Source organism: Pelophylax lessonae (genome assembly GCF_965119305.1).
Source record: "Pelophylax lessonae genome assembly, chromosome: 1".
In the NCBI taxonomy this organism is placed as follows: Eukaryota; Metazoa; Chordata; class Amphibia; order Anura; family Ranidae; genus Pelophylax; species Pelophylax lessonae.
The window spans coordinates 85,297,659-85,311,579 of NC_138768.1; the positions used below are offsets into that span (position 1 = coordinate 85,297,659).

The following is a 13,921-nucleotide window of genomic DNA, read 5'->3' on the forward strand; positions in this document are numbered from 1 at the left end:
GATGTGTATTGAATGAACGATGTACTTGCCAAAAAAAGTGTAAAAAAATAACGCAATACAAATGAGTTAATAACGGAAACATGCCTAAAATCTGATTACAGCTCTCAGATAATCAGCCTGCATCTGCCAAATGCTAATATTTGTTCTTCCCAAATGTCAAATCCTTGATAAAACACTCACCTGTTCTGACAACTGTCATTGTCACTTTGTCAGCAAATGGACGCTGACTTTTATCATCTGCAAAATTAGGAGCTTGCCCATTACTGATTAAAATAATAGGCAAATTTATACAAAGGTCACTTGTTCTCTCTCTGCCAACCTAGCCTTTGGCTTTTAATATTTTATTCTTGGATCCTGATGTATTAGCATTTTCTTTTTATCACAAAGTATTGAACAGCATTTCTTAACATAATTATAGCTATATTATGAAACACTTTTATAACAAAGGTCTGTCAGGTAATAATCAGATCAACTAAAGCTGGCCATGCACTGCTCACAATTTGGCTGATTCCTGCTTGGATGTCACAGACATGAACATCACCAACGCACCACAAAGCACATGCACCATAGCGTGCCACTACCAATATATGTGAGCTACATGCGAACGCACATTAACGCGTGTGTGATAGCATAGCACAGCAGTGTAAATACTGCCTAAGAATTTAAAGTAGGATGGTTTATACACAGAACAGCCTGCAGAGAAAGAGATGACCGATTGTCACTAAGGCCCAGCACACACTATAAGAAAATCAGGCAAACGATTGCCCAGTTTTCCTCGATGTTTCACACCAAGTCAAAATCGAAGACGGAACTAATGTTCAAAAATTCTCCCAAGACAAAGGCTTTTTATGCCGACCACGCTATAGCGGAATGACAGCTACAGCGCGGCTTGCCAGTTCTGAGAGGGTGTAATATGATGTCCTCCCATAATCATGCCCACCGCGCACCCAATACGGCACGTGGTCGGTGCGCACTGTGATCGCTGTGTCTTTAGGACACAGCTGCCCACAGATCAGGATGAAAGGCCAATCATAGCGCCCCTTTACCACGTGATCAGCTGTGTCCAATCACAGCTGATCACAATGTAAACACAAGCTGATATCGGTATTCCTTTCCTCATGCTGGCAGCATGAGGAAAGGAAAGGAGAGCCGATAACCGGCTTGTGTGAAAGGGACATCTGATTAACAGTGCCCACCAGTGCTGCCAATCTGTGCCCATCAGTGCTGCCAATCAGTGCCCATCAGTGACTTCTAATCAGTGTCACCTATCAGTGCTGCCTATTGGTGCCACTTACCAGTGTCCATCAGTGCCACCTGTCAGTGCCCATTAGTGCCAACTATTAGTGCCCATCAGTGCCCCCTATCAGTGCCACCTATCAGTGCAGCCTCATAAGTGCCTCCTCATCAGTGCCCACCAGTGCCACATCAGTGCAGACTATCAGTGTCCATCAGTGGCGCATAATCAGTGTCCATTAGTGTAGCCTATCAGTGCCTATCAGTGCAGCCTCATCAGCACACATCAGTGAAGTATAAAAATTACTGGTTTGCAAAATTTTATAACAAACTATGAAAAACATTTTTTTCCAAAGTTTTCAGGCTGTTTTTGTTTATTTAGCATAAAATAAAATACCCAATGGTGATTTAATACCACCAAAATTGGCCTCAGCAGGAAGGGGGTAAAAGTGCCCAGTAGGCAAGTGGTTAATGTTTCTGATCATGCGCAGTCTTTCATATCTGATTTTTCTCATCTGAAAACAGTGCACAATAAACAAAAATCGTTTGTTCTGTTTTACATACGAGAAAAATTTTGGAGTTTGTTCCTTCGAAAACTTTCGTTTGGAAAGATCGTGCCTTGTATGGAATTTTTCTTCCGATTTTCCCATAGTGTGTACCCCACTTAACTTCTAGGGATGAGTGGCGTGGTTAAGCCAAAATAAAGAAGATTTGGTGAGGCAAACCTTCAGTTTTGGTTGGTCTTTTCTTATAATGTTTATCGTGCTTCAAACACTGATAAATATTTTACCTTGCTTTTAACACATCTTCCTTTGTTTAAAAGATTATTTCCAGGCAGACAGTCAAATACCGGGATTAAATACATAGAAGGGAATTGCTTTACTTGCTAAAAGATTTATATTTCTGTCCATCCAGTACTTTACACAGCTCTGCCACACAGCACAGCCAGCTGAATGACACTTACTGTTAACCCCTTATTTGACTGCCCAACACATATGTGTGGTGGCAAAAGGGTGGGCTTTCTCACACTCAATGCCCACACGCCATACATATGCTTTGCTGGACAGCCATTGCTCTGTGCACTGCCTACTTTCAGCACAAAAACCAAGCTGTGGCAGACAGGTCTCAATCCAGGCTACAGATCAGTAGCTGGTGGGATCGCTGGTCCTTCCCAACCTGGGCGATCCAAACTGTTTAAAGCAGTGGCTCTCAACTCCTGTCCTCAGGACCCACCAACAGGCCAGGTTTGCAAGATAACTAAATACATCACAGGTGATATCATTTACTGATCAGTGATTTAAGTATTGTAGACTGTATCTCCCCAACAGTGTTGGGGGTAACTAGTTACAAAGTAACGGATTACAGTAACTACATTACTTTTTTTGGTAACTAAGTAAAGTAACTAGTTACAATACTAATATTTGTAACTACACTACTTTACTAGGCTATAGGAGGTAAATACACTACTTTACTAGGCTATAGGAGGTAACTACACTACTTTACTAGGCTATAGGAACGTGCTTTCCTGCGTTACCCAAGCCGTACGATACAAACGTTATTTCGAAGAATAGAGAGGGATGAAGTTTATGAATTTTTGTTGCACTTTATGTTTTATTCTGTTTTTTCAGGTTTTGTTCTCATGTTTCCCAAAGCCTGTGTGTATACAATAAACTCTATGCAGAAAGAGTGTCATGTATCTTCTTCTACACGGTCAATTAAGAAAGAGGAAAGTAAAGTAATAAGTAGTGAAGTTACTTTTCAAATGCAGTAACTAGTAAAGTAATCTCGTTACAATTTACAGAAGTAACTAGTAACTAGTAACTAGTTACATTTTTCGAGTAACTACCCCAACACTGCTCCCCAAGATAATACTTAAAATCTGGCCTGTTAGTGGGTCCTGAGGACAGGAGTTGAGAACCACTGGTTTAAAGGGATGCTGGGGCAGGTGCAAAGGGGTAAAGGAACACAGTGATGTCTTCTCACCAACCTCAACCAATTGACCATAGTAAAAGAACAGCAGAAGCACGAGAAGGTAATTCGTTTACGCACTCTGCTCTTTTATTCTATTAGCATGTTTCTTTTCAGCAAATTTTCATATAGTACACATGATTGGCTCCCAGTCCTGACCCTTTTTTCCATAGTATGAGGTCTGCTGCACAGGGAACTGCAAAAGGTTGATACCACATCATATTCCAGTACTTACTCTAGTTGCATTAAAAAATATTACATTTAAAACGGGGATCTACACATATATATATATATATATGGTAATTTAATGTTTTTAAAATTACCTTTAAATTATAGAAGCCTCTGTAACTTTTTAAAACAGTCAAAATGTCAATGAAATAGGGAACCCTGGAAGTGCTCTGTACACAGTTGGCTGAGCTGTGTGGCAGGGGAGTCTAGAAAGATGAATGTGTTGCTGGGGAGGGGGTGGAAGTTAAGTGACCCTCATGGGTCTGTATGGGCAAAGATCATAGTCACTTTAAGCAAATGAATGTTAGCGCTGGCATAATGTTATATGATAATACAATACTAATACTACTACTATTACTACTAATGGTATAAATTGTAAAAGTAATTAATAATAACTAATTGAATGGTAACTGTGTGTAATACAGTCATTAATGTGTTTTCACTTGTCTGCAGAACTGTGGAGCCTCACTGCTTTGACATCAACATTTTACCTACTGAGTTCTGCCCTCCCCCTCCTGCTCTGTGGAATGGCTATGTCCTGGTAAGTACAGCTGTTTTGTGTACTTATAGGACTCACTCACATGGGTGGCCAGTGGTGGTAGAAAATAGGCATGAGTGCACCACCCCTCGACTGCTCCCCTTATGCTGCAACAGCAGCCGGACAGGGTTGTACACATGCTGTGGTTGTGGCTGCAATGCTGTGCTTTGTGGCCACGGAAAAATGATTGCCCATTTCTAGTTTGGCAGGCAGTACTACTGTTGAATACGACCCATTCAGGTGAAAGGGACTGCATAGCAACTGCCTTTCAACAGCATGCCATGCATGTGGTTGTGACGCGGTGATGTGGGCTTTTCAAGGTTAAAACAGGCAATGAAGAGGCAACATATTACGTCCTAGCTGCCTGCCAACGGGGGCAGCAAGGGCAGCGGACAAGATGTGTGAAAAATTACTTTGTTCCATCGCTTCTGCAAAAGTTAAATTCTACTTAAGACTTACTTCTTTATTATAATTGATAGGAATTAAGTAAATTGGAGTTTTCTTTTCTGGGGATTTTGAGAGAAAATTTTAAAATTTGGTTGAAATGTTTCTTGTTATTTTACATTTTAAAAAAGAGGTCCATAATATAATTTTATAATTTCCTTTTGTATTAGGGAAAGTTAGAATGAAGTTGAACTCCAGGGTTATTTTTGTCTTGGGTACCTTTAAATGCAGTTTTCTATTCCTGGTCCCGCAATCCTTCAGACTTCCTCCTCTCTGTGTGACCAGTCCCCGCAGTTGCTTCTCTTTGGCGCTCTGACACTCGGGCATCATCGCATACAATGGAGGACCAGCAGTCCTGCATTATAAGTGAGCACTAGAGTTTGGCAGAAGTCCTGCATTATAAATGAGCACTAGAGTTGGGCTGAACACCACTTGGTTCGGTTCACACCAGAACTCCCGAACATGTAAAAAGTCCGGAGCCGAGCTGTGAACTCTATTAAAACCTATGGGACCCGAACTTGAAAAATCGAAAGGTTATGGGGGCCCAGGTACTGCCCTGGGGGACATGTACCAATGCAATTTATTTTTAGAAAAAAGATTAATTTTACAGGAGCAGTAATTTTAATGATGCCTAACCTGGGGGGTTCCTTTAGTCTGCCTGTAAAGTGGCACGTCTGTATCATGTAAGGAACCTGCTGCAGCAAAACAAGCATTTAGGGAAAAAAAAAATGACATTTAAATTACAATACCATTGCCGGCAATGCAAAAATGTTAGAAAAATAATGTAGGGCCCACCCCCAATCCACACCAGGCGCTTTGGGTCTGGTATGGATTTTAATAGGAACCCCACAACAACATTTTTTTTAAAAACAGCGCAGGGTCCCCCCAAAATACATACCAGACCCCTAGGTCTTCTATGGATTTGGAGGGGAACCCCCACTCCAAGAATAAAAAAGCACGCAGTTCATTGTGGGGTGCTCGGAGGGTGAACATTCTGCTGAGCACCCAGCAATTTTGGGCAAATGGGCGATATTCGGGCCATACTTATGCTCGGTCAGAATCGCTCGCCCAACACTAGTGAGAACACCATGGGTCTGCCTACAGCCCAGAGCGCCGAGGGGAAGAGGTGAGCGCCACCTGCTGAGGAAGTGAGGGATAAGGTAATTAAAACTGCTCTTTAATGGTACCCTAGACAAAAATGAACATTTAATCCATGCAGTGCAAGAGTAGTGTTGAATTTTCTCTGAATACTGCCTTAAATTCCTAGCACTCAATTCATGAGAAAGCAATGACTGAGTCTCTATTTTCCTTCTATCTTGTTCTCTCAACAGGATGAGGACAATACGCACTATGTTGGCAAACGTATTGTGTACACGTGTAACAGTGGTTACACACTGGAGGGTGAGGCTGTTGCTGAATGTAAAGAAGACCTCCAGTGGCATGTTGGTGCCATGAAATGCCAAAGTAAGTAGATACACTTTACTTACACATGTTCTAATGAAAGTTACTCTTCTTCATTGGGCCAAGGCATTGCAATTACTGTTTTCGCTTGATGTATAGAGCGTTCCAAAAAATATTACACAGATATGTAAGCTCATAAGGGTGACTGGTAATGTCTAGCTGCCTAACCAAATCTTTATAAGACTGAACACTTCATAATAATAGCCATATATCAACTACAGGCTTCATAAGACTCTCTAAAGCCCCTGCACATACAGTATAACAATGCATCTGATATCAATGAGTGGTTGGCAATAGTGGATGCAAGTTAGTTCTATTGGCACTGTTGTACTCTGTGTGCCCATTACCACGTTTACCTGTAACCTGTAAGTTATTTCAAGGACACCTTAGACTCCATGTACACGGGACGTTGTATATGGCCGTTTAGGAGCAGTTGGGCGTTTTTTTCAGAAGCCCCTGAACCCACCTACATGTTATCTTATCTGTCCATGTACACAGGGTCGTTTACAGTTATTTGCAGGCAGTTGACTTCAGGGCTGTTTTTTGGAAAGCAATTATTTGCGTTCGAACGTGTGATTCCCGGCGTTTCAAATGCAAAAACGCGACCGAACGCAGCCAAACGCGACCGAACGCAATGACCCGCATTTAGCGCCCGTGTTTTTCCATTTTAAGGGGAGATGATTTTTTTGACCTCTAGGAACGGTTCTAAACGCAAACGCCGGCAAACGCCCGCTAAACGCGGGTGCAAACGCGACCTAATGGACATTTTAAACGTCCTAAAAATTCCAGCATTCAAAGGGACTTTTAACAATGTCCCGTGTACATGGAGCCTAAGAAAAAATATTGAAACAGTTGTTTCAAGGCTAACACTTTTTTTTTGTTTTGAGATAGGGATTTTCGGTGCCACTGGTGTCTGTGTGCCACTGGGGTCCCAGAGTCACAAGAAATCAAAGGAGATGTCCCCAAAGTAAGAGGCAACACAATGGCTTAGTTGCTGGTAGGTTAATTGGCTCCTGTCTAAACTGGCCCTAGTATGTGTCTATGTGAGGGAGGTTTCCAAGATCCTTGAAGGCAGGAACTGATGTGAATGAACAGTATGTAAAGCGCTGTGTCAATTGACATCGCTATAAAAATACCTGCAATAAATAAATAATAAATCCTCTGTAGAATAATTGTAACTGTGTTCCCATTGGAAGATTTCCACTTACCTTCTGTTTTGGGAGCAATCATAACATTTTTGATTTTTCCATCACTTTCTGTCCTGGAGACATTGGTCATGAGGAGAAATAGAGAAGGTGAATCTCTCCAGTAAAGACTTAGACAGCAAAAAAAACCTGACAGAGGTTCTGACCCTTAAATCCTCTACAACTCTATCCAGAAAAAAAGAAAAAGTTAGAATGGGGTGAACTTTACATTTCCATATGTTGGCAAGTATATTGTTTCTTTAAGTATATCTAAAGGCAAAATGCGCTTAAAAAAAAAAAAAAATTTGGATAGAGTGTGGAGGTTTACATCTCCCGGTTTTTATTGATCTCTGTATCCCTGCTAGGGAGATTCACTCACTTTTTGTCATGGTCACCACTATCACTGGGAATGAAAGTAAGGGAAAATGTAAAAATGTGAGTTGCCACCATAACAGGAATAGAAAAATTTGTCTAAAAGATCTACCTCACTTTGGAGAAACTTGCTTTCACTTCCTTGTATGTCTACAGGCAGAAACTGAGGGGAAATCTCTTGAATGGGACAAAGATGGCAAAAAGCTGATTTAAAGCTTGCCGACTGTATAACTTACATATACGGCGGCAAAGCGGCTCAGCTGCACCAGATTACGTACCTAGTATGTTATCTGACACTTCCGGGTAGGAGGCGCATGCGTGCCACCAGCGACCCGACCATGCTGTGCAGATGAAGATCACCGGGTGCCGGCCAATGGATTATCGGCGGCACCCAGCGATCGTCATGAATTCACGCAGGACAGAGCCCTGCCTATGTAAACAAGGCAGAACCCTGTCCTGTCAGTGGGTAAGTAATAGATTTTCTTTCCCTACAAAGCAGGGAATAAAATCTGTTGCTTCCCCCAGTAAAAGCACCTAACACAGTACACCAAAACACAGGCTTGGCAGATATTTTACACTTTGATTGCCCTTGATGTTTAACCCCTTCCCAGCCAGTGTCAGCACAGTGACAGTGCATATTTTTAGCACTGATCCCTGTATTCGTGTCACTGGTTTTGAAAAATTGTCAAAAGCATCAGTTAGTGTCCCAATTGTCCGCAGCAATATCGCAATCCCGCTTTGAGTCGCTGACCGCCACCATTACTATTAAAAAATAAATAAATAAATAAAAATTCCAGTATTTATGCCATAGTTTGTAGACGCTATAACTTTTGCGCAAACCCTATTAATATACGCTTAATAGGATATTTGTAGCAGAGTACATATTGGCCTAAATTTGTCAAGAAATTTGATGTTTTACATTTTTTTAATTTGATATTGTTATACAGCAGAAAGTAAAAAATATTTTTTTTAAAAATTGTCAGGTTTTTTTTTTTTTTTATAGTGCAAAATATAAAGAACGCAGAGGTGATCAAATACCACAAAAAAACCTCTATTTGTGAGGAAAAAGCACATACATTTTGTTTGGGTAAAGTGTCGCTGACCTCACAATTGTCAGTAACGCTGTGCCATTTCTCAAATGGCCCAATCATGAAGGGGGTAAATCTTCCAGAGGTCAAGTGGTTAATCGAAAAAAAATTTGACTGTGATATGCCAGTCAATCTCTCCCACACTTTACTTGTACTCAATATTTCCCCCCCCCAAATGAACTACAACTTAAAAGAGATGTATGGTCACAGCATAAACTTTCATTTAAAAACAATACAAATAATAGTTATATTTGACAATCCAATATAAGCTTACTTGAAAAGTCTTCTTTTAACCACTTAAAGACTGCCCACCGCAGTTATACTGCGGCAGGCTGGCTCTCCTGCGCAAACCGCCGTAGGTATATGTCGGTCGCGTGCCTGCAGCTAGGGGGCGAGCGCGCACCACCACCGGCGCACTCCCGCCCCCACTCGGCAGCGGGGACTCACATTTAACCCCTTGATCACCCACAGTTTTAAACCCCTTCCCTGCCAGTGTCATTATTACAGTAACAGTGCATATTTTTAGCACTGATTACTGTAGTAATGTCACTGGTCCCCCCAAAAGTGTTAAAAATGTCAGTTAGGGGTCCTATCTGTCCACCGCAATGTCGCAGTCCTGCTAAAAATCGCAGATCGCTGCCATTACTAGTAAAAAAAAAAACAATAAAAATGACATAAATCTTTCCCGTAGCTAGTAGAAGCGATAACTTTGCGCAAACCAATCAAAATACGCTTATTGCGATTTTCTTTTTACCAAAAATATGTAGCAGAAAAAAAATTAGCCTAAAATGTTAAAAAATTTGGATTTTTACATTTTTTTGGGGGAATGTTATATAGCAGAAAGTGAACAATATTGTTTTTTTTTTTCAGAATTGTCGCTCTTTTTTTGTTTATAGTGCAAAAAAATAAAAATCGCACAGGTGATCAAATACCACCAAAAGAAAGCTCTATTTGTGGGAAAAAAAGACATACATTTTATTTAGGTACAGCGTCGCACGACCGCCCAATTGTCCGTTAAAGTAGCACAGTGCCGAATCAAAAAAAATTGCCTGGTCATTAATGGGGAATATCCTTCCAGCCCAGAAGTGGTTAATGTTGTGAGTTCTGCCTGTCTGCTGGCCGTCCCTTTCCACAACTTCCTGGATTCCCTGCATGCTTTGCATCTTCTCCTCTGTTGTTTAATATGGATTTCTAAGGACTATATATCCCATGATACTTTGCTCCTTGCAAGCAGTGGTTCCTGTACTGACTCCGCCTCCTGAAACTCCTCCTCTCAGCTCCTCTGTAGTTTAGAAGGCAGGCTCTGTGAAATGTGTGACACAGCAGTGCCTACTCACACATAGTGATTGCATGTCATAGAATCCAAGGGAGGAAATGTGTGGGAATATTTACATTGTAAGTTTACAAACTTCAATATCATTCTGACTAATATGCGTAGGCTAGAAATAATTGAAATGCAATGTAGAAATGAATATATGATTTGAAATTCTGACCATAGATACACTTTTAGGCTGTGTTCACACTGCCGCATGGAGCGGCCCACTGCAGGGGTCCGGTGCGTCCCTGTTCACCATTTCAGGTCAGATTTTAGTCTGAATTTTTGTCTCAATTCGGGCCTGAAACGGACCAGAAGACACACATGACTGCCGTGCAATTCGCTCCTGAGCCGCTCCGGAGATATGTGAACCAGCTCCATAGAGAGTCGGTCACAAACTCCTGACACGGGAAGTGGATGCAGAGAAATCCGCATCCAATTCGCAATTGTGTGAACCCAGCCTCAGGGCCCTCTTTTATCCGTCCAAATTATTTTCAACATAGGTATAACTTTATTTAAATCCATTTTTGCAGGACTTCAGTGTTCTTTGTCTCAGCTTCCAAGTGGCATTACGGTTGCCCCGCAGAAGAATTCCTACCAGGTTGGAGATAAAATAAAACTCTCATGCCAACAAGGCCTGAATTTAGAAGGTCCGGAGATCGCTTCATGCAGTTCAAGCCTGACCTGGAATCCTGATATAAAAGACATCCAGTGCACAAGAAAAGGTAAGTGTGATGGAAGCTTTAATTGGAGTAATTTGGCCTGACTTTCCTTGATTAGGCTCAGCATACATTATACAATTTTCTTGTACAACTTTCCTTTAGATTTATCTTCAACCATATAGTAGAAGGGCCTGCCTGATAGCATACAAATTGAAAGTGTTTAACCACTTGCCGACCGCCCCAGGCAGTTTTACTGCGGCAGGGCAGCTCAGCTGTGCATAATCACGTAGATCTACGTGATTATGTGCACGTGGTCTCCCGTTGCCGGAGCAAAGCTCCTGCTGTGATTAGACCTCAGCGGGAGCCAGACCGCAGAAGGAGCGGGCGCGATCACCGCCGGCCTCCCGCAATCTATTGGGAAACTGACAGGAGAGCTGTCTGCCTATGTGAGCAAAGCAGACGGCTCTCCTGTCAGACAGGTACTATGAGATCGTGTGTCTCACCTAAGCTGAAACACCGATCTCTGTGTGCCTGTCACAGAGCCCCCCCCACAGTTAGCAAGCACTTTAGGCATACATTTGACCCCTTGATCCCCCCCAGTATTAACCCTTTTCTGCCAGTGTCATTTATACAGTAACAGTGCATAATATTTAGCACTGATTACTGTATTAATGTCACTGGTCCCCAAAAAGTGTCAGAAATGTCAGTTAGGGGTCCGATCTGTCCGCCACAATGTCGCAGTCCTGCTAAAAATCGCAGATCGCCGCCATTGCTAATAAAAACAAAAAAAAAATATATAAAAAGTCCAAAAATCTATCCTGTAGTTTGTAAACACTATAACTTTTGCGCAAACCAATTAATATACCCTTTTTGGGATTTTTTATTTTTTTTTTACCATAAAAAAAGGAGCAGAATACAATTTGGCCTAAACTGATAAAAAAACATTTTTTTTATTGGGAATGTTTTAAAGCAGAAAGTAAAAAAATATGGTGTTTTGTTTTAAAAATTGTCGCTCTTTTTTTGTTTATCTCGCAAAATCTAAAAACTGCAGAGGTGATCAAATACCACCAAAAGAAAGCTCTATTTGTGGGAAAAAAAGGACATCAATTGTGTTTGGGTACGGTGTCGAACAACCGCGCAATTGTTAGTTAAAGCAATGCAAGGCCGAATCGCAAAAAAATGGCCTGGTCATTAAGGGGGTAAAACCTTCCGAAGCTGAAGTGTTTAACTTTGACCTCAAATTACATGGGTTTGGTAAATCTAAAGGAAAACTTTACAATAAAATTGAATAAAGTATGGGCTGCCTGATGCCTCGTACACACGTTCAGATAATTGGACGACTTATCTTTCGCATTTTGTTGCATGATACTAATATTGAATTCAACAATGCATATAAACGTAGGATTTTTTTTCGTACGATTCTGGAAAATCTTCCTGGTTGCGTAGCTATGTATCAGATGATGCAAAACAAAAACAATGGCAGCCAGGCTTTTTCCGTGCTATTTTAGTGTTTCTGATCATGCGCGGTCTTTGTCGATCGATTTTTAGCGGGCGCATACTGTACTGATTAAACAATTGTTGTTTGCTAGGCTATCGTAAGACAGAAGTTTTCGTGTTTGTCCCTTCGGATTTTGTTGGACGGACTGTTGTGATCGGCTGTTGAAAGCTGTGTACTAACGATCAGATTATCGCGCGATCAAGTCGAAAGCGATTATTTTCGTACGATCATCTGAACGTGTGTACGAGGCATTAGTCTAGATTTTAATAAAGTTTACTACATGCTAGTGAACACAACTTTGAGAAATGGTAATATGATGATGTAATAATGTAAACCGAGTGTTCCGATTTGATAGGGCTTCAGTTGGTTAAGTATATTCAAAAGTAATAATTGTGATCCCGTCTTTGGAGCTGGGACATTTCCTAGCTTCCTGGATCTCCAGTTCTGTTACTCCTCTCCTGATATAGCAGGGGTGGTCTTACTCCACTATTTGCATTATGAAATTAAATGAAAATCCAGCAGTATGAATGGGTCACCCTAATATCTGTCTTAGACGTTGTACAGACCTGGGAGTTAAAGTGCATGTTCAGCAAAAACATTTTTTCCCTAGTTTTGTAGAGAGCAGGGAAAGGTTAGAACTATCAGAGGCTCCTTTAGAATAATTTTCCCTCACTTCCAGGTGTTAAAGTAAAACTTAACTGTATCTCAGCACCACAAACTGAAAACGCTATTTAACTCTTTATTAATATTGAAAGCAAACTCACCCATCCTTCCATGTGTCTCCATGCTCTATTTTGTAGAGAAATTACTTTGAAAAACACCTACCTAGCATTTCTAGCTCTTAACAAAGAGCAGATGGTTCATGTAGCATTTACTTACTGGAATTCATCTGCCCTTAGCTCAGGCATGCAGGCAGGACGGTGTGCTTAGCTGAGAAGCCTATCTCCCTTCCTCCAGATGAAAGAAACAAATGCCCATGAAGACTCCTGGAATGTAAAACATAATTTTGGCCTAGACCCAGTGGCAGCTGGTGCTTCATGGGTCAGGGTCGGCAGGCGGACCGCACCATATCCCCCCTCCCCCGTACCACACCATCCCCCCCAGGACCACAGCAGGACTACACCAGGACACCCCCCCCCACCTCACTCACCCTGCCTGGACATCTGCAGCAGCAGGCAGCGGCGGCTTTGGTTTCTTCCCCCCTTAGTCTTCTGCGTCTCCTCCCTCCTCTGCTCTGCGCCCCAAGCCCACCTTTTTTTTGTTTTTTAACCTATTAGAGCCTCTGGCTCTAATCACATGGTTAAAAAAAAAAAAAAAGCCCCACTGAACTCTATGCATCCGGCGCCCCGCATGTAGATTAGGGGGCCGGACGCATGGATAGGGGGCAGCGCCCCTACTCCCCCAATGCACCAGCTGCCACTGCCTAGACCAGAAACCAGGAAGCAACTGAAAAAAAGGAAAAGAAAAGATAGAAAGTTTAAAGACAGTAAAAAAAAATGTGAAAAAAAAGTAAGTTTAAAGCAAGTAAATATAACAAACCTTTCTATCTATGTACTAATGCTAGCAGCATAGGGATTAAAATACTTAGGCCTCATCATACCCTATGATTTCCAAAGAGTACCGTTCATAGCTGTGCAAGTTCAAGTCGCAGCGACTCCAAAGTAGTCCCTACACTACTTTGGTCCAACCTTGATGTGACTTGAGGTCCATAAACTTCAACATTACACAGGCATTGCTTCAAGTCGAGTTGAAAGCGTGTCAAAGTTGCGCGACCTTCAGGTCATACAAGTGTGAAAGGGGCCTCAATGTTGATTGAGAGAGTTTAGTTCCACTTTCCACCTTTCCACCCCCTTTAATGGAAGGGGGAGGGGGTGGGGGGGCTGGCAGACCTGGACCATGTTACACATTACACCCTAAATATGGATGTAAG

The 13,921-nt window shown here is 41.8% G+C and overlaps 1 protein-coding gene across 1 annotated transcript in view; it reads left to right on the top strand.

Moving 5' to 3' along the window:
- Window positions 1-13,921, top strand: part of C7 (complement C7) — a 117,916-nt gene that overhangs the window by 84,391 nt on the left and 19,604 nt on the right. The window contains exons 13-15 of the mRNA XM_082251610.1: window positions 3,883-3,970; window positions 5,743-5,875; window positions 10,365-10,556. Of these exons, the coding sequence (XP_082107736.1) occupies window positions 3,883-3,970; window positions 5,743-5,875; window positions 10,365-10,556 (413 nt within the window). The remainder of the gene's footprint in view (window positions 1-3,882; window positions 3,971-5,742; window positions 5,876-10,364; window positions 10,557-13,921) is intronic.